The sequence below is a fragment of the Panthera leo genome, chromosome F2 (genome assembly GCF_018350215.1).
Source record: "Panthera leo isolate Ple1 chromosome F2, P.leo_Ple1_pat1.1, whole genome shotgun sequence".
NCBI classification, from domain to species: domain Eukaryota; kingdom Metazoa; phylum Chordata; class Mammalia; order Carnivora; family Felidae; genus Panthera; species Panthera leo.
The window spans coordinates 22195831-22217679 of record NC_056695.1 but is presented as its reverse complement, the minus strand read 5'-3'; the positions used below and the strand labels follow the sequence as shown (position 1 = coordinate 22217679).

Here is a 21849-nt window from a genome sequence, read left to right as displayed (position 1 = left end):
ACTCTCAGTGTTCGTGGGTTTGAGCTCTAGTCAGGCTCTGTGCTGGCAGCTCAGAGCCTGGAGCCTGCTTTGTATTGTGCCTCCCTCCCTCTCTCTGTCCCTCTCCCGCTTGTGTGAGCCCTCTCTCTCTCTCAAAAATAAATATTAAAAAATTTAAAAATTAAGTGCATATCAAGTAAAGTTGCACCATACAGGCATTTTATAACCAGCGGGCAGCTTGAACTGTACTTTCAAATCTCATAAAGTAATACTGCTACTACGAGAAATCTCCCATTACCTCTCATTCACTGGCAGATATCATGGAAATATCTTAAATTTTGTTGCCTTGGGTTAAATAGTTAGAAATAAAAATTCACAATGTAAAGATTAATTTCCTCATAAAATTTTGGCTATTGCTTCAGGTTAAACAGAAATAAAAATTCACGACATAAAGATAATTCCATAATCTGATTAAGTTATGAAATAAACACTTATACGAATATAATGAAAATAAAATAAATTTATATACCTTATTTTATCCCCAAATTTGAGATATTATTTGGCATGACACACTAACTTTTAGCAAGGGTTTCCTTATCTAGAAGGCCAATTTAACTAGCTTTTTAAATATATCACATTTTAAATAATCGTATCAGATTTGCATTTTTATTAATTGTTCCAGTAATCTCTGTAGACCATGGTTGCTAAGGACCCTGGGAATGGTGGTTTGGATAATCTATGCACAGCAATTGGTCTTCTGGGAAGTAGAGCAGAATATGCTTCAGGTTTCTCTGTAACAAAGTACACTTTCTCTGATTCCCTGGTAGAAAAGAGCATTTTATAAATGTCCACAGCAATGCGCGTATGTGTGTCTGTGTGTATTTCATCTCACGATTTATCAGTATTAAGCAAAATTTTCTACCTGAGACTCAACTGTCACCAAACTAACGACACACCCTTGTGAGTAGTAGAGTCTCATGCACATTAGTTTCCTCCTTTCCTTCCTGCTCCAATTGTCTTCTAATGTAATTATTTCAAGACACGCTATGTAAAAAATTTCTCCTTTGCATACAATTTGGCATAAACAGGGTAGAATTTTTTAAAAATTACATAAAAAATAAGAGAAAGTGATTTGATTAAGACAGTTGTCTGAGTACTCATATATGCCTTATTTCCCATCTGAAAACCTATGAAATGGCTATATATATATTTTAACAAAGAGTAAATACAGTGTGTCTCACATCCATGAGATACAACCAGACGAACACTAAACCATCTTGCACACCTAGAAAACTGATCTGAGGATCAGCGCAACAACTGCACAACCTGAACCACAGAATTTAGCAGGTACACGGCATGGAGGGGTGAACTTGGGGAGAGAGAAGCCACAGAGGGCAGGGAGCCACTTTCATGTGCGGAGAGAGGACGGGGGGTGCGGAGAATACGGGAAAAGCACCCCTCCCCAAAAGCAGCTGGAGAGAAAGTGGAAAATTGGAAACAGCCACAGGGACTGAACTAAAAAGGGAGAAGGGAGAAGGGAGAAAGGAGAAAGGAGAGGGTTTAAATTCCATTAAGACTGTAAACAGGGGGAGCACAGAGTTTGAAACTCTGCAGCTCAATACCTGGCAGTGCTCTGGTGGGAAGTGTGAATCCCCAGGAGCAGAGTGGGGTCTGGGAGGTTCTCGGGCCACACAGGAAGAAGTGGTCCCACTGCTGGAAGGACATTTGGTAGAAGCCGTGAGGCCACCTGGGCCCAGCAGACCCCAGAGAACAGCAACATTCACTGGTGCTGGAACAAGATCGTTGGGGGTGAAGCCTGGTGCCAGATGGGTGTTGTGGTTTTCCATAATCCCTGAAATGCTGCAGCTACACTACCTCGTGAACTTTTTCTGGGGCGGGCTGGTACCTGGTGACAGTCTCTGGGCATCAGCAGCAACACAGTCCCACAAGTGTTCCTGGGTACGACTGGCATCCGGCCATTGCTCAGTGAGACCCTCCGCAGAGGGGCGAAGTGGGTCAAAGCCGCAGTCCCTCTGAAGTGGGGGGCCAGGGAAAACAGCTGCATCTGAGACAACTTGGGAGGGAGGTGCTGCCTGGGGCTTGGTCACAGACAGTGTGGAAGTGGGGAGTAGACGGAAGCCAAAGATGAAGGACAGGTGCACGACTGCTGATCGGGGAGAACAGAGTTCGGATACTAGAGACTGGGTAGCTGGGTGACACCATTTTCACCACTCCCACGCCTGTGCATATGCACCTACAAGTGCCACAACAATCCACCCCAGTAAGCTTAGCAGCGCCATCTAGTGGAGAACAGAGCCGTTACACTAAGCCCCGCCCAACTGGGCCAACCTCGCTCTTCAACAACACAAGTCTCACCACCTGCTTGGTTTATGAACTATAAGGTGCTACACAGACTGACTTCTAGGGGAAAACAAAGTAATTTCAGTTGTATTTCAGTCTGTTCGTCGGTCCAACTATTCAATTTTCTTTTTTCTTTTTTTTGTTTCTTTTTCTTGAATACATAGAGGAAAAAATTAAGTTTTATTTTCAATTTTTATTAAAAATATTTTTCTTTAATTTTTTTCTATTTTTTTTTTTACTTTTGTGTAATTTTTTTCAAATTCTATTTTACTTCCATCATTTCATTTTAGTCTACCTTTAGTGTATTCATTTTTTCAAATTTTCAAATGATTTCCTTTTTTTTCCTCCTGTTTTTCTCTAATCTATCAAGCCACTTTCAACACCCAGACCAAAACACACCTAGCATATAGCATCATTTATTCGATTTTTTTCCTGTGTGCTTGTTTTTAATTTTTTAATTTTAATATTTTTAATTTTAATTTTTTTATTTTAATTTTTTATACCTCAATTCCTTTTCTCCCTTGAAAATGATGAAATGAAGGAATTTACCCCCAAAAGAAAGAGCAGGAAAAACAACAGCCAGGGACTTAATCAAACAGACACAAGCAAGATGTCTGAACCAAAATTTAGAATCACGATAATAAGAATACTAGTTGGAGTCAAAAATAGATTAGAATGCACTTCTGTGGAGATAAAAGAAGTAAAAGCTAGTCAGGATGAAATAAAAATGCTATAACTGAGCTGCAATCTCGAATGGATGCTGCAGTGGCAAGGATGAATGAGGCAGAACAGAGAATCAGCGATATAGAGGATAAATTTATGGAGAATAATAAAGCAGAAAAAGAGAGGGAAGTTAAGGCAAAAGAGCATGATTTAAGAATTAGAGAAATCAGTGACTCATTAAAAAGGAACAACATCAGAATCATAGGGGTCCCAAAGAGAAAGAGAGAGAAATAAGAGTGGAAGGGTTATGTGAACAAATCATAGCAGAAAATGTTCCTAACCTGGGGAAAGACACAGACATCAAAATCCAGGAAGCACAGAGGACTCCCATTAGATTCAACAAAACCCGACCATCAACAAAGCATATTATAGTCAAATTCACAAAATACTCAGGCAAGGAGAGAATCATGAAAGCAGCGAGGGGAAAAAAAAAAAGTCCTTAACCTACAAGGGAAGACAGATCAGGTTTGCAGCAGACCTATCCACAGAAACTTGGCAGGCCAGAAAGGAGTGGAAGGATATATTCAATGTGCTGAATCAGAAAAATATGCAGCCAAGAATTCTTTATCCAGCAAGGCTGTCATTCAAAAGAGAAGGAGAGATAAAAAGTTTCCAGACAAACAAAACTTAAAGGAGTTTGTGACCACTAAACCAGCCCTGCAAGAAATTTTAAGGGGGACTCTCTGAGGGGGGAGAAGATGAAAAATAAATAAATTAAAATAATAAAATAAAATAAAGTAAAATAATAAAATAAAATAAAATAAAATAAAATAAAATAAAATAAAATAAAATATCAAAAGCAACAAAGATTAGAAAGGACCAGAGAACACCACCAGAAACTCCAAAGCTACAAGCAACATAATGGCAATAAATTCATATCTTTCAGTACTCACTCTAAACGTCAATGGACTAAAGGCTCCAATCAAAAGACATAGGGTAACAGAATGGATAATAAAACAAGATCCATCCATATGCTGTTTACAAGAGACACACTTTAGACCTAAAGACACCTTTAGATTGAAAGTAAGGGGATGGAGACCATCTATCATGCTAATGGTCAACAAAAGAAAGCTGGACTAGCCATACTTGTATCAGACAATCTAGACTTTAACATAAAGACTGTATCAAGAAATGCAGAAGGCATAATTAATATATCATAATTAAGGGGTGTATCCACCAAGAAGACCTAACAATTATAAACATTTATGTGCCAAATGTGGGACACCCAAATATATAAATCAATTAATCACAAACATAAACTCATTGATAGTAATACCATAATAGGAGATTTCAACACCCCACTCACAGAAATGGACAGATCATCTAATCAAAAAATCAACAAGGAAGCAATGGCTTTGAATGACACACTGGACCAGATGGACTTAACAGATATATTCAGAACATTTCATCCTAAAGCAGTGGAATATATATTCTTCTCCAGTGCACATGGAACATTCTCCAGAATAGGCCACATACTGGGACACAAGTCAACCCTCAGCAAGTACAAAAAGATCGAGATCATACCATGCATATTTTCAGACCACAATGCTATGCAATTTGAAATCAACCACAAGAAAAAAATTAGAAAGGTAACAAGTACTTGGAGACTAAAGAACATCCTACTAAAGAATGAACGGGCCAACCAAGAAGTCAAAGAGGAAATTATAAATGTATATGGAAGCCAATGAAAATAACTCCACAACCTAAAACCTCTTGGATTCAGCAAAGGCAGTCATAAGAGGAAAGTATATAGCAATCCAGGCCTTCCTAAAGATCTCAGATACACAACCTAACCTTATGCCTTAAAGAGCTGGAAAAAGAACAGCAAATAAAACCCAAAACCAGCAGAAGACAGGAAATAATAAAGATTAGAGCAGAAATTAATGCTATCGAAACAAACAAACAAACAAAAACAGTAAAACAGATCAATGAAACCGGAAGCTGGTTCTTTGAAAGAATTAACAAAATTGATAAACCACTAGCCAGTTTGATCAAAAAGAAAAAGGACCCAAGTAAATAAAATCAAGAATGAAAGAGGAGAGATCACAATCAACACAGCAGAAATAAAAATAATAAGAGAATATTATGATCAATTATATGCCAATAAAATGGGCAATCTGGAAGAAATGGACAAATACCTAGAAACATATACACTACCCAAAGTGAAACAGGAAGAAATAGAAAATTTGAACAGACCCATAACCAGTAAATAAATTGAATTAGTAATCAAAAATCTCCCAAAAAAACAAAAGTCCAGGGCCAGATGGCTTTCCAGAGGAATTCTACCAAACATTTAAGGAAGTGTTAACACCTATTCTCTTGAAGCTGCCCAAAAAAATAGAAATGGAAGGAAAACTCCTAAACCCTTTCTGAGGCCAGCATTATCTTTATTCCAAAACCAGACAGAGACCCCACTAAAAAGGAGAACTATATACCAATTTCCCTGATGAATATGGACGCAAAAATCCTCAACAAGATATTAGCCAACCAGCTCCAACAGTGCATTAAAAAATTATTCACCACGACCAAGTGGGATTTATACCTGGGATGCAGGGCTGGTTCAATATCCACAAAACAATGAACGTGATTCATCACATCAATAAAAGAAAGGACAAGAACCATATGATCCTCTCAATAGATGCAGAGAAAGCATTTGACAAAATACAGCATCCTTTCTTGATAAAAACCCTCAAGAAAGTAGGGATTGAAGGAGCATACCTCGAGATCATAAAACCCATATATGAATGATCCAACACCAATATCATCCTCAATGGGGAAAAACTGAGAGCATTCCCCCTAAGGTCAGGAACAAGACAGGGATTTCCACTCTCACCACTGTTATTCAACATAGTATTGGAAGTCTTAGCCTCTGCAATCACATAACACCAAAAAATAAAAGGCATCCAAATCAGCCAGGAGGAGGTCAAACTTTCACTCTTCACAGATGATACAATACTCTATATGGAAAACCCAAAAGATTCCACCAAAAAAATGCTAGAACTGATTCATGAGTTCAGCAGAGTTGCAGGATATAAAATCAATGCACAGAAATCGGTTGCATTCCTATTCACCAACAATGAAGCAACAGAAAGAGAAATCAAGGAACTGATCCCTTTTACAATTGCACCAAAAACCATAAAATACCTAGGAATAAATCTAACCAACGAGGTGAAAAATCTATACATTGAAAACTATAGAAAGCTTATGAAAGAAATTGAAGAAGACACAAAAAATGGAAAAAGATTCCAAACTCCTGGATAGGAAGAACAAATATTGTTATAATGTCGATACTACCCAAAGCAATCTACATATTCAATGCAATCCCTATCAAAGTAACACCAGCATTCTTCACAGAGCTAGAAAAAACAATCCTAAAATTTGTATGGAACCAGAAAAGACCCTGAATAGCCAAAGCAATCTTGAAAAGAGAAAACCAAAGCAAGAGTCATCACAATCCCAAACTACAAGCTATACTACAAAGCTGTAATCATCAAGACAGTATGGTACGGGCACAAGAACAGACACTGAGATCAATGGAACAGAATAGAGAACCCAGAAATGGACCCACAAACATATGGCCAAATAATCTTTGACAAAGCAGGAAAGAACGTCCAATGGAATAAAGACAGTCTCTTCAGCAAGTGGTGCCAGGAAAACTGGATAGTGACATGCAGAAGAATGAACCTGGACCACTTTCTTACACCATACCCAAAAATAAACTCAAAATGGATGAAAGACCTCAATGTAAGACAGGAAGCCATCAAAATCCTCAAGGAGAAAGCAGGCAAAACCCTCTTTGATCTTGGCCACATCAACTTCTTACTCAACATGTCTCTGGAGGCAAGGGAAACAAAAGCAAAAATGGAACTACTGGAACCTCATCAAAATAAAAAGCTTCTGCACAATGAAGGAAACAATCAGCAAAACTAAAAGGCAACTGACAGAATGGGAGAAGATATTTGCAAATGACGTATCAGATAAAGAGTTAGTATCCAAAATCTGTAAAGAACTTATCACCTCAACACCCAAGAAAGAAATAATCCAGTGAAGAAATGGGCAAAGACATGAATAGACACTTCTCCAAGGAAGACATCCAGATGGCCAACTGACACATGAAAAAATGCTCAACATCACTCACCATCAGGGAAATACAAATCAAAACCACAATGAGATACCACCTCACACCTGTCAAAACGGCTCACATTAACAACTCAGGCAACAACAGATGTTGGTGAGGATGTGGAGAAAGAGGATCTCTTTTGCATTGTTGGTGGGAATGCAAATTGGTGCAGCCACTCTGGAAAACAATATGGAGGTTCCTCAAAAAATTAAAAATAGAACTACTGTATGACCCAGCAATTGCACTACTAGGTATATATCCAAGGGATACAGGTGTGCTTTTCAAAGGGACATACGCACCCCCATGTTTATAGCAGCACTATCAACAATAGCCAAAGTATGGAAAGAGCTCAAATGCCCATCAATGGATGAATGGATAAAGAAGAAGTGGTATATATATACAATGGAGTATTACTCAGCAACCAATAAGAATGAAATCTTGCCATTTGCAACTATGTGGATGGAACTGGAGAGTATTATGCTAAGTGAAATTAGAGAAAGACAAATATCATAGGACTTCACTCATATGAGGACTTTAAGAGACAAAACAGATGAACGTAAGGGAAGGGAAACAAAAATAATATAAAAACAGGGAGGGGGACAAAACATAAGAGACCCTTAAATATGGAGAACAAACAGAGGGTTACTGGAGGGGTTGGAGGAGGGGGATGGGCTAAATGGGTAAGGGGAATTAAGGAATCTACTCCTGAAATCATTGTTGCACTATATGCTAACTAAATTGGATGCAATTTTAAAAAATAATAAAATTAAAATGGGTGTAAAAAAAGAAAAACTTAAATTGGCACAATTTGCTCATACCACTCAAAACTAAAGATAATAATGCAGTTATTTTGTTATTGTCTACAGTTATAATCCTAGGACAAAAGAATTACCTAATGTGATTTTTTTTTTTAATTTTTTTTTGTTTACGTTTATTTTTGAGACAGAGAGAGACAGAGCATGAACGGGGGAGGGTCAGAGAGAGAGGGAGACACAGAATCTGAAACAGGCTCCAGGCTCTGAGCTGTCAGCACAGAGCCCGATGCGGGGCTCGAACTCACGGACCATGAGATCATGACCTGAGCCGAAGTCGGTCGCCCAACTGACTGAGCCACCCAGGCGCCCCCCCTAATGTGATATTTAAAAACAAAGTTAGCTCCTCTCAAAGAAAGTATTCCAAGCTCAGTCTGATGTTAAGTTATTGAAGAGCTTCTCTGTATCTTTTGTGCTAATTATGACCTTTGCAAATATTTATCTTATTTCTCTGAGTTGATCTGTGAGAATATGAACTTTATGAGTACCTGTAACAGACCCTTTCACAATAAAGGCTCAAAAAATAAAAATAAATAAAAATAAAAATAAAAATAAAAAGTAAGGAGTAAATACAAAGGTAGGAAACAAAAAGCAATGCCACCTATAGTCTAGAAATGTTAAAGAACTCTAGAAAGATGGAAGGTGGGCAGGACCAGATCTATAGAGATATGAATAAAGGAAAACACAAGCATAAGCAAAAGTATACTGTGATGAGAAGATTGAGGGTGGGGGAACCACGGGCCACAGCATAAAAAGAGGTGATCTTCAAGCATGCCTCACAGTGGTTGTTAATGAGGGAGAAACCATCAGAGTGAGGCTAGTCAGCACCTCTCCCCTCTCTGATTTGTGGTAGGCAGTGGACACCAATTGTGTTTGCCCATCAGTGAAAGTACAGTGTGGGCATGGGACCCTGGAGGCAGAGCAATGATCTAAAGGGGAGACAGCTGCTCCACCCAGAAGGGAAGTTGAGGGACACTGCATCCCTCCCAACAGGACATCTGGTCTCTACCACACAATCACCAGAGACTAACCTTGAATAGCAGAGGCAGAGGCATAGAGGTACCAAACACAAAAATGAGCAAAAAGGGATTACTCAACATTTGAAGGAAATGAACACTATTGTAAAGAGAAAAGGAGATCAGGACTTAATAAAATAAAATAAAAATGTGACAATATATTACATTTACAGAGACTTAACCAGAGATTTTGAAATAAAAATTTCTTCATAAAATTAAAAAAAATACTTGAATTATAGACATTACTAGAGAGCAAAATAGTGAAGTGGAAGATCAAGTCAAAGAATTTTCCCATGATAGAGTATAAAGGGAAAAAGAAATTATACACACACACACACACATATGCATATATATATATACATGTATATATATATATATATACATGTATATATATATATGACAGCTTAAGGTACAAGGAAAATGGATCAGGAAATTTTAATATGTAACCAGAAAAATCAAACAGAATGAAGGTATATAAACATCTATAAATTCAGCTGGAAATAGATACCATCAATTCCCCCTTCTTTTGCCAATTTTACTCCAGTTGATCTCAGGGTGATGGCAATTATCCTTTCCCCATTCTCAGTCCATGCAATTCATTGACTCCCAAGTATGACTTTGTTGAAGGGCATGTAACTCAGACCTGAATAATCAGATCATAGTTTTTTCTGGATATGGTGACTGATTAAGATATTGATTTGTAACCTAATTAGAGCCAGAAGTACATCAGGAAATTTTTTAGGGCTGGTAGAAAATTCAGTGATGATACCCATGGATGTATATGAAAGATTTCAGCCAGGAGCTACTGTAGGTGAGCCTTCAAAGAAGTGAAGAAATTTCTTGCTCTTGATGAAAAAAGAGAACAGTTGATGACATTGAGTTCCCGATCCATCTGGGTCTGAAGCTAGTTCTACCACAGGCCTTTTTAGTTTGGGGAACAATTAATTCTAGTTTGGGTTAAGCCACTTCTGATTGCATTCTTCTATTACTTGGTATGAAAAGATGCTTAACCTATGTAAGAATAAATAATGATAATAAACAAAAGAAAATTTCCCAGAGTCCAAGAGAGATAATCACTAGATTAAAAGTGACCACAGAATACAGAACAGGCAAACAACAGAAGATCACCACTGGATTGCATGATGGTAAAATTTCAGAATAAAAATCTTAAAGGTTTCAGAGAAAGAAATGAAATAAAGTACCAAGAAATAAATGAGAAGTAGATTGATATAATACACTTTATCTGCAAAAATGGATGATGAAAAGGCAGCAATAAAGTCTTCAACTTTCTAAGGGAAAATGACTTTGAAAGTGTTTCGTATCCATTTAAATTGCTATCTAATAGGAAGCCAAAATAAGGAGAGTGTTGGACATGCAAGGACTAGAAATTCTACCACCAACATAATTGGTCTAAAAGAATTACTTACATGTGGATTCCAAAAAAAAATTATATGAATTCAAGAAAAAGAATAAAGATTTTGAGAAATGGCAAAATAAAGTGTAATAACTATACAATTTATACTTGTCTAAATACCTTATAAAGTTTAATTTCTTAAAAATCAAACTAAAATACTGGTTGTATTAATACAGATAGAAGAGATAATCAGGAAGAAGAGAAATGCAAGCATGCTAGCTTATTTTATCATAAATGGGGGAAGTTACAGACAATCATTAACTTTTGAGATTAACAAAAACCTTAAGTTTGAGTAACAACATCATATTATGATGACTTCTCATCAGAAACAGTGGAAGTCAGAAGGCAGTATAATAATATTCAAAGTCCTTAAAAACACACCTGTCAAAACAAAAGTTCTCCATCCAGCAGTTTTCAAGCAGACCTGCCTTACCAAAAATATTAAAGAAAGTCCTTGAGATTGAAAAGAAATGACACCAGATAGTAACTCAAAATCTACAGGAAGAAATGAGTCCTGGGACTTTGGAGTGCGTAACATAAAAAAATAACTTATTTTAAAAACCTACTAACAGGTGCGCCTGGGTAACTGAATTGATTAAGCTCTTGATTTTGGCTCAGGTCATGATCTCACGGTTTCTGAGATTGAGCCTTGCAGCAGGCTCTGTGCTGACAGCATGAAGCCTCTTGGGATTCTCTCTCTCCCTCTCTCTCTGCCCCTCCCCTACTCTCCCTGTCCTGCCCCCCTCAAAATAAACTTAAAACAATGTTTAAAAAACAAAAACCTACCAATAAATGAGAATGGTTTGCTAAAAGAATTGTTGAACACAAAAGAAGGCAGTAAAGAAGGAACATGGCAGAAAGACATGAGACATGAAAAACAAATATCAAAACAGCAGTATCACAGCAACAATTACATTAAATGTCAATGACTAAACACTAATTAAAAGGCAGAGACATCAAGCCAGATCAAAGAGTAATATCTAACTCTATGCTATATATAGAAATGCACTTTGAAGACACAGTCTTTAACTGTTTAGCACAAACAGGTTAAAAGTAAAAGAATGGAAAAAGATTTGCCATGGAAGAAGCAAATATAAGATATCTGGAGTAATGATCTCAGACAAAATAGACTTGAAATAGACTTTAAACAAGAAATACTACTAAATACAAAGAAATCTCATTACAATAAAGGAAAAATATAGAAGTGACAACTATAAATACGTATGCATCTAAGAACACAGGCTCCCTCCCCCAAAATGAAGTACATCCTGAACAGAATTCAGAGAATAGACAATTTAAGTTATAATTGAAAATTCTAATACTCCCCTCTCAGTAACTAATAGAAGGATAGAAAACCACTAAGAATATAGAAGACTTGAACAACAGTATTAACTGGATCTAATAACATATTCAGAAACTTGACCAAATCAGAGCAAAATACTCATTCTTTTAAGTAACAATCTCCAGGATAGACCACATGGCAGCCATAAAACATGTTTGAACAAGTCTATATTTGAATTTAGACAGATCAAAATCATAAAAAGTGTGTTCCTTGACCACAACCAGATTGGACTAGAATTCAACAACTGAAAGAAATGTGGGGAAACCCCACATAGTTGGAAATTAAACATTATACTCCCAAAAATAACCTGTGAGTAAAAGAAGAAACTACAAATGAAAACACAACAAATCAGAGTTTATGAGATGCCATTAATGCAATGTTTAGAAAGCATCACGTAGCTTTAAATGCTTATGTTAGGAGGAAGATCTAAAATCAATAACCTAAGGTTACACACCAGGGATGTAGAGAAAGTAGAGTAAATAAAACCCAAAATAACTAGAAAGAAAAAGACTGGAAAGAAAAATGAAACCCAAAATAACTAGAAAGAAAAATGAGAGAGAAGAAACACTGAAAACAATGAAACCTAAAGTAGAAAAACAATGGAGAAAACCAATAAAATTAAAAATTGGTTCTTTGTTATCAAGAAACCTGATAAACTATTAGCTCAGGAAGAGGGATGACACAAATTACCAAAATCAGGAATGAAAGAAAGGACACTGTTATAGACCCTAAAAGAATTTGAAGGATTGTAAGGGAATCTTATGAATAACTCTATGTCAATAAATAGGCAACAAATTTCTTGAAAGGCACAAATTACCTAAATTTACTGAAGAAAAATATAAATTCAGAAAAGATCTATAAAAGTGAATTGGTAATTAAATATATTCCCAGAAAAAAGCCAAAAGCCCAGACAACCCAATTCACCAGGCTGTACTGGTGACTTCTATCAGGCATTTTAGAAAGAAATAATACCAATACTATATATACAACTTCAGAAAATAGAAGGGAACATTTCTCAACCCTATCAGTGAGGCCACTATTTACACTGCTACCAAAGCCATACAGAGACATTAGACAAAAGAAAAACTAAAGACCAATACTCTTCATGGATATAAACACCAAAATCTTTAACAAAAGATTAGCAAACTGAATTCAGCAACATATAGAAGGTTGATTTGGGGTGCCTGGGTGACGCAGTAGGTGAAACATCCGACTTCAGCTCAGGTCACGATCTCACGGTCTAGTCCGTGAGTTCAAGCCCCACATCAGACTCTGTGTTGACAGCTCAGAGCCTGGAACCTGCTTCAGATTCTGGGTCTCGCTCTCTCTGCTTCTCTCATGCTCTGTCTCTCTGTCTCTCAAGGGTGAATAAACATTAAAAAAAAAAGTTGATTTAACATTAGAAAATCAATTAATGTAAAAGAATAAATGAGGAAAAGCACATAATCGCCTCAATAGTTGTAGAGAAAGCATCAGCCAAAATTTAACACCCTCTCATGATTAAAAACTCTTAAAGTAATCATGGAAGATATGTTCCTCAATCTGCTAATAGGTAACCAAGAAAACTCTAATTTAACATCATACTCAGTGGTGAAGAGGAATACATTTCCCCTAAGACTGGGAAAAAGGTAAGATGTCCACTCTCTGGACTTCAACAATGCCCTAGAACTTCTAGCCAGTGCATGACAGTGGAGAAAAAAAAGTTAAAGACATATAGTTCGGAATGAAAGAAGCCAACTGTCCTTACAGCAAAAAATACGATCTTATATGTATAAATTTCTAAGAAATCCAGAAAAAAAAAATTACAGTTAATTGGAAAAAGAACCAATTTGGAAGATTTATACTATCTGATTTCCAAATTACCAGGAAGCTACAAAATCAAGACTGTGTGGTACTGACTTACTTACACAGAGACCTACCTACTGATGAGTGGGATAGAATACCAAGTCCAGAAACAAACCCATATTTTATGGCCAATTGATTTTTTATGAAGGTTCCAAGGCAATTATCAAGAAAGCGTAGTTGTTTTTTTAACAAATGGTAACATTTGAATAGCCATATGCAATAAAAGTAAACTTAGACCTCTACCTCACACCATATGCAAAAAGTAACTCAAAATGAATCTGCGTAAGAGACCAAAACCATAAGCCTTCTTTTTAACCTTAACATAGGCAAAAATTGCTTTATATGAAACCCAAAGCATAATCTATACTAACAAATTAGACTTTTTATCAACATTAAAAGTTTTGCTTTTCAGAAGACACCAATAAGAAAATAAAGAAAAGCCACAGACTCTGAGAAAATATTTGTAGATCATTTATCCGATACAAAACTTGTATCCAGAATAAAGAACTATTACAACTCAATACTCAGAAGACAACTCAATTTAAAAAAGCAAAGTAATAAGAACTCCGTTAAGACATATGAGCGGCTAATGAGGAATGAAAAACACAGACAACATCATTAGTCATTAGGGAAATGCCAATTAAAGCCACAAGGAGATACCACTCTATACACACTAGACTGATTAAAATAAAAAAGACTGCTGATACCAAGATTTGGTGAGGATATGGAGAAACTGGAAACCTCACACTGTGCTCGTGGGCACGTAAAATGGCATAGCCACTGTGGAAAAACAGTTTGGAAATTTCATACAAAGCTGAACTTATACGACCCAGCAATTCACTACTAGGTATTTAACCAAGAGAAATGAAAATTTACATGTCCACAAAAAAGATGTGCATGAACAATTTCATAGCAGCATTATTTACAATAGACAAAAATTAGAAACAATCCAATGTCCATCAACTGGTAAATGGCAAACTGATACATGGTGAGAACTTCAATATTACCCTAAAGCATTCCACTTCACAGGTGAAATTGATAACAACTTGCAATATCTCTTGATAGACTGAGGGCGAGGGCTTCGTAGTTCCAGAATATCACCATGCTCGGTTACCTGCCCTTAAGTTCAACCCAGTGTGGCCCCTATGCCAAGTAGTCCACAAATCTTTATTTAGTGTAGGATCTATGGCCAGGTCCTGGAGCCACATGCGACAGGTGCTGGAGATTCCCAGGTGAATATGACAATCAAGGGCCTTAAAGGAGCACACAGATTGTCCAGACAAGAGACCGCCAAAGCTAAGTGCTGGCCTGTGCAAAGCTAATCAGTTTTGGAAAGAAGTTTTTTGTTTTTCTTTCTAACCTTGTAGCCTAAACATCACTGCAACAGTTTCAGAGGCTCCACTGAATGAACATTAAGAGAAGTGGCCTCTGCAATTGAGAGGAGACCCTACCGCCCCACAATTTACACCCATGCCCTTGATTAACAAATGCAGTGCAGGCCCGTGAAGATAAACCTTTCAAACAAAGCTGAGGGTAAACAGCCCACAGGAGTCGATAGGATTTACCTTTAACCTAACAAGTAACTTTTTCAGCCATTGTGAAACACCAAATCATGAGATAAGCATTGCCATCCACAGGAAAAGGAACCTGAGGTGCTAAGAGACCTGATCTAGTTGCTCAAACCGGTGCTAGGATTTAGTCCCTCATTTTTATTTATTTTTTTTTGGAAAGAGACGCTTTTCTAAAAACCTTATTTCCAAGTCAAAGAGCTAGACTTCTAAAATGAAATGAGAAACACAACCTCAGAAGCTTTGGGGGGGGGGGCATCCTAAAAATTAAAAATCTTCCCAATGTACCCAGTTATTCTCTCATTCTCAACTATCACCCCCCTCACCCCACCCCCGCCTCCCTTCCTTCCCCCGCCCCTCTCCCCGGTTGTGCGGTGGGCGGTTCTTACTGTTTTTATTATAAAAGATTCCAGATTCCTTGGATCCACACTGGCCTGACACCATGACTTAGGGGGTGCGTTGCCGCGGTCGCAGGTCGGACAGGCGAGTCGTGCGTGCTCTGGGCCCGAAGCGACGAGCGGGGGACAGTCTCGGCGCGGCCACCCCTTCGCCGCGCGCGGACAAGAGGTCTGTGTCCCTGCCTCTTCCCGGTGTCCCTCCTGCTTCCTGCGCTGCAAGCGGCCCCGGGGCCGAAGAACCCCTTCCAGAAGTTCTCTCGGCCTCCGGCCGCCTCCCCACAATCTCTCGCCGCAGGTGCTCGCGCACGTGGGGAGCAGCTGGCGCAGGTGGCGACGGGGTGCGGTCGATGAGGCGCAGCCTGAGGAAGATGCTGAGCCCTGGGGGTAAGCAGGAGCCCCAGGGCGCTGTCTACCAGGGCGTGGAGAACGGCATGGACGGCCGCAAGGACTCGCTGAAGGTACCCTAGGCGCTGGGCGGTTGGGACGGGTCCGGAGCACGGGCGGGGGCGGCTCTGCTGAACTCTGCGCTCCTTCGTTCAAGGTTTCCCAGCCGGCTGCCCCGGGACCCGAGGGCGCCGAGCGCCGCGAGGTGGGCGGGTGGGTTTCAGGGCGTGTGTGCGGTGCACTGGGGGCCCCGAGGGGCGCGTTAGCCAGGCGCCCCCGCAGCCTGCCGGGTCCTTTGTGTTTGTCCGCTGGTTTGCGCGGCCCGCCTTTGCTCACCGGCGGGCACCTGCGGCTTCGGGGACTTACCCCAAAGTACCGAAAATGGCGGGACTGGCAGTTCCTCCAGGGAGTGGGGGCTTCGGGAAGGACTGTGAAAGAGGAGGCCGTTGGACGCAGGGTAGGTGGTCTTCGCGAGACCCCGAGGGCTAGGACGGGTTTCTGTTGTTTGCACGGTTCCCGGGACACCCTGACCTCCAGAGAGGCAGGGCGCAGTCTGAGCGCCGAGGCTGTTGGGGGCTCTGCAAACCCGCCCCTGGCTGTCTTCACGTGGTCGGCGGGAAGAAGGGTCTCTTTTTAAGCGTTAAAACGTCCCAAGTGTGTCTCCCGTGCCCCACCTGGAATCCCTTTCCACGGTGGAATCCATGTTAACAGTTCCTTGTGTATTTTCCAGAGCGCACAGGGAGGGAGACGCGGGTTGCACAAATACACGCCCGTGACTTACTATGTTATATTTTAGAATACTTTAAAGTTCAGCACCTGGAGGTGTACTTCACTCTTATTCTGCAGCTTTATAGTAGTCTCTTGTATGAGTTTATCATTCATTGGTCCAGCAAGAGTGGACAGGGTTTTTGTTTTGCATCACAGGTAGATGCAGTTTCTTTTGTCAGTACATTTAGTGAATATGCATGTATGTAAAAGTCCCAGCAGGATCAAGAGCTTTAATTAAAAAAAAAAAAAAAAGTTTATTTTTGAGAGAGAGAGACAGACCGTGCAAGACGGGCAGGGGCAGAGAGAGGCGGGGAGACACAATTCGAAGCAGGCGCCAGGCTCTGAGCTGTCAGCACAAGCGGCTCAAAGGCATGACCTGAGCTGGAAGTCAGACGCTTAACCGACTGAGCCACACAGGTGCCCCAAGAGCTTTAATTTTGATTGAAATCACCAGATTGGCACTGCTGCCAATTATGTAAGTCAGGCACGTGTAGTAAGTCAGATAAACTGACAAACCAGACTTCCCAAGGTGACTCTGTTTGCACCTCCAGATTAAACACTTTTTTCCTCCTCCTTAGTATTAGAGTATTAACCGGAATCTATTGGGTTAACCCAAAGACCTGAGCTCTCCAGTTGATTTCAAGCACTAGGATAATGTCTTCGGAATTAATATTATGGAATGGAAGAAAATTTTACATTTCAAAAATCGCTTCCGAGATCCTTCACTTACCAATGTGGTTTTGTCTTAGATATTTACCGGAGGTTTTCTGCAGCACAAAGTCTCAAACTTCATTTTCTTCATGGTTTTTATTTAACTGTCTTTAGTTTTATTGCCTAAGTCAAGTGGAGCCATTTAGGTTATTTGAGACTTTTAGAAGCCACAATAGAGCTTGTAGTTTGAGGGATTTATGTATTTTATTATGTACAATAATTCCAGATCATTCTGTAGAAATGTCAGTGGTGAGACTAATTACAAATAAGTACGTATAATACTGTGGAGAGTTCTTACTCTAAGGATTTCCTTATTAAAAAGATATGGTGTATATTTTCTCCAGCCTAGACCCACTATTTCAGGAATACTAACAAAATCAAAGGATGGGAGAAACTTTACAAGATGAGAAATGTGGGAAAAGAACCATCTGATGCTTTTAGCTTTTTTTTCATGACTTTCTTTCTTTTTTTTATTTTTTTATTTTTATTTTTTTTAACGTTTATTTATTTTTGAGACAGAGAGAGACAGAGCATGAACGGGGGAGGGTCAGAGAGAGGGAGACACAGAATCCGAAACAGGCTCCAGGCTCCGAGCTGTCAGCACAGAGCCCGACGCGGGGCTCGAACTCACGGACCACGAGATCATGACCTGAGCCGAAGTCGGCCGCTTAACCGACTGAGCCACCCAGGCGCCCCTTCATGACTTTCTTTCAAGAGAATTAATACATAAGCATTTGACCCTTCATTTGCTACAGTCTTTCACCTAGGTTCCCTCTTTTTTACTCCATTACTGCTTGTATGTATTTCACTGAGGCAACCTAGAACAAATGTATTTGATATCTCTATTTTAAAGGGCTTAGAATTAACTTCTTTAAAAGTGATCTAGTCCATCATGTTCCATAGCTAGTCATATAGTTCAGAAATCAAGAGAATCTGAAGTAACTCTGTGACCATAAAAAACTATGTTGAATTTATAATAATTTTCTCTAAATGACCTCCTTGGCTTACTTTCAGAACTTTCTTTAAGCAGTCTCTTCAAAGCCTGCCTTAACATATCATGTACTGAATTCAGACTGTTGAGCACATCTAATGAGCTTATATAAAGTACTTAGATGCTCTTTTGTCATTGTGAATTCAGCAGTACTTTGTGAGTATCTGAACTTAGTACTTGTTCTCAGAGTGTGTAATTGGGTTTGTGTTGACTGCACATCGCTGAGCAGACCTGTGAATTGTTCTTTCTGGCACCGTGGGGTGGGCAGTGTAATCCCTTTATTATCACTGGAAGAACATCAAATTCAGTGGCTAAAATACTTCCAAATGGAATTAGACAAACCCTGCCTTTGCTGGGTGAGACATTGAGAATTCGCTTATTTCTGTAAGAAATTCATTTTAAATTTATAACTGAATCTGTAAATTTGTAAATGGTTGGATGCTATTCTATCCTTCATCCACTAAAATTATGTGTAGCTTACATAGAATTTAGTAGTTGAAAAGTGATATAATGTATTTAAAGGACTGTCCTGGAAAAGTGATTTATTTCTCTGGGACTATTCCATGATAATAGAGCAAAACCCAAAGTTCAAAATTTTAAGGGATTTTGTTTTATTTATTTCAGCCTGACATTTGATGAGTGAATGCTAATATGCTCCATGTGTATTAACTATGTTTTAAAATGCATTAGGTACAGCACACCTGGGTGGCTCGGTTGATTGAGCACCTGACTCTTGATTTCAGCTCACGTCATGATCCCTAGGTTAGGGGATTGAGCCCCACGTTGGGCTCCACTGAGCGTGGACCCTGCTTAAGATTCTTTCTCCCCCTCTCCACTGCTCTCTCTCTCTCTCTCTCAATAAAATAAAATAAGTACTTTAACACTTCATTTTATTTCATGTGTGTCAAATGTGACTAGTCATAGCTAAAGACAATTAAAGCAAGTACCTGGATCATCTGTTTGAAGAAGGTTTCAGCATTCTCAGGAAGTACTTATTCTACAGTGGTTTCTAGGACTATTATAAAATGTTTTGCTTTTGGTTCATGTAATGAAATATTAAGAAATATCTTCAGAAAAAAATCAGACAAATGTCTTATTTGGTCACATATTTGCAAAGCTGAAAGGGCCATTGAGAAATAATTTTAGTGCATATATTACCATAGCAATGGAATGAGGTTCCATTAATTTTCCACATTGCTTTTTAAAAAGGTAGTCTGGGGGAAATTCTGCAGCATATAATGGTCCATTTGGCCCCACCTGCTGCTCTGTAAGAGCTCTGGGTCTTATTTCCTTCCTTCACTGTCTCTTTCTGGCATACTTATTTACATGTAGAAAGTATCACAGAAAATAAGTATCCAAATGTGTGGTACACATTCAGTACAGACAGTGTGAGGAAAGAACTAACGAGTGTTTTTCAAACTGTTTTTTTTTTTTTTTTGTCTTAGAATCCCTTTAAAGTTCAAATTGAAGATTCCAAAGATGCTTGTTTTGGGGTTAGAGCCACCAATATTTACTGTATCGGAAATTTTTTAAAAATGGAGGAAAAGGGAATCCATGGCACACATTCCAGCAACTGTCAGTGCTGTAATGTCCTCATATGTCCTGTGGCCTGTTATTGGGCACTTTTGAGAGACAAAGCAAGACCAGGCTAGAGAATAGCATCTTGTATTTCTCATGAAGGCCTCAAGGAGGAGGGAGAATTAAGGAGGGCATTGGATTGGAAACAAGAAGAGAGAGAAGGGCACGCTTCACTCTGGTAGACAGCCTGGTTTAACTCTCGCTAAGTCCCCCATGAACACTCACAGCGTGGGGCTAGAAGAGGTTAGCTTCTGCAGTAGAACACTTGTACACCGTTCAGGGACATGCCAGGGTTTGGCTACAGCCTTATTTTGGGGTCAAAATCTGCAATTTGGCTTTGGCAAGCAAATATCAAAATACCTAATTCAGTGCAATTTCCAGTGTCTCCAAATTGGTTTGTAATCAATAATACCATCCTATGTCAGCAATATAAAAATGTTAGCGATAGAATAAGGTATGTGATTCATATTTATGGATCATACCTAGTACTCACTTTCAAATATAAGGGGGAATTCTAGAAGCAACTTTGAATAATTCTCTTATCAGTCAATTGAAGTATAATTTATAAATGAGTATAATTATTTTGAAAATTCTTAATTTTCTGTATAAAACCGATACTAAGAATTCTCCAGTAGTTGAATAGGGAACTAGATTGTCAGCTAATACAGATCGTAAGAGAGGATCCATTAATTAACTTTTAGAAAAATGGAATATACTTTTTGATCTGAAGTATTTATGAAAATTTAAATAATGCAAGGCAGGATAATAGAAACAAGTTTATCACGTGAAGGCTTTTAAAAAATTTTGTTTGCTAGAGTAACACTAATAACATCAAATAAAATTATTTTTGAAGGTTAGTTTTTAGTTACCTTAGTCTGTTTAGGCCATGAGATTTTCTAGAAAAGGTTCTGTTTGGGAATTTTTCATATCTTGTGAGAATCAAAAGCAGAATGTCAACACTGTCCCCACAAACTTTACAAGGAAGAATTATGATTATGATAAATCATCCTCAGTCCGATCATAATAAAGAATTTAAAAAACAGGAGGAAAAGTGTTAAAAACAGGTATTCATAAAAGCTCACACTCCTCCCTTGACATCGAGTGGAAGTGAGTGTGTGCTTGGAGTTACACTTTTATAGGCCAGTGACAACATCAACTGTGCCAAAAGCTTACTGAGCTTACTCTACGAAGTCTGTTCTTATGGTTTATGATTAAAGCATTTACTGTATCAGAGTTCATTCTGTGATGATGGTTTTCACCTCGGCTTTACTTTCTACTGTATGTTGGTTTTTCCAACATTCGCCAGTCAGCCAAAATATATATTCCATGCGTCTCCGGTTCAAGTTCTCACTTTGCCATTTAGCATGCCTTTGGGCAAATTGTGTCACTTCTCAGTGTCCTGACATCTGGTCCTAAGTAAGTGCACAGAAATGCTGGCATTTCCAGTGTGCAGAGAACAATGAGGAGGTGAACCTGACCTGAATTGGCCTGGTGCAGGATTCCAGTAGTCAGAAGAGGGGGAATTACTTAATCCCAGGGCAGTGAGTGGGCAGTTGTTTTAGGGTACTGACCACGTAAGTTACATGACTTGATCCTTGCATTCATGAAAATCTTTTTATCTAACCAAAATCCCCCATGCTTTAATTTAAGTACATTTTCACCTGACAAAGAAAACTTCTCTGTATTTTCACTATACTTAGTATTTCTTAGATCATATCCCTTACAATTACTTCAAAACTTTTCAAGCATTTACTTGTACCTTCTATATGTCTGTGTGCATTTTGTGTTCTTTAAAAAATATTTTATCATAAGCATGATAAATAGTTTGGGATGATAGTA

General features: G+C 38.7%; 1 protein-coding gene across 1 annotated transcript in view; it reads left to right on the top strand.

Annotated features, from left to right (window-relative positions):
* Positions 1-15925: 15925 nt before the first annotated feature.
* The window catches only part of TRPA1 (transient receptor potential cation channel subfamily A member 1), a 55347-nt gene continuing 49423 nt past the window's right edge, over positions 15926-21849 (top strand). Inside the window, exon 1 of the mRNA XM_042924314.1 lies at positions 15926-16036. Within this exon, the coding sequence (XP_042780248.1) occupies positions 15926-16036 (111 nt within the window). The remainder of the gene's footprint in view (positions 16037-21849) is intronic.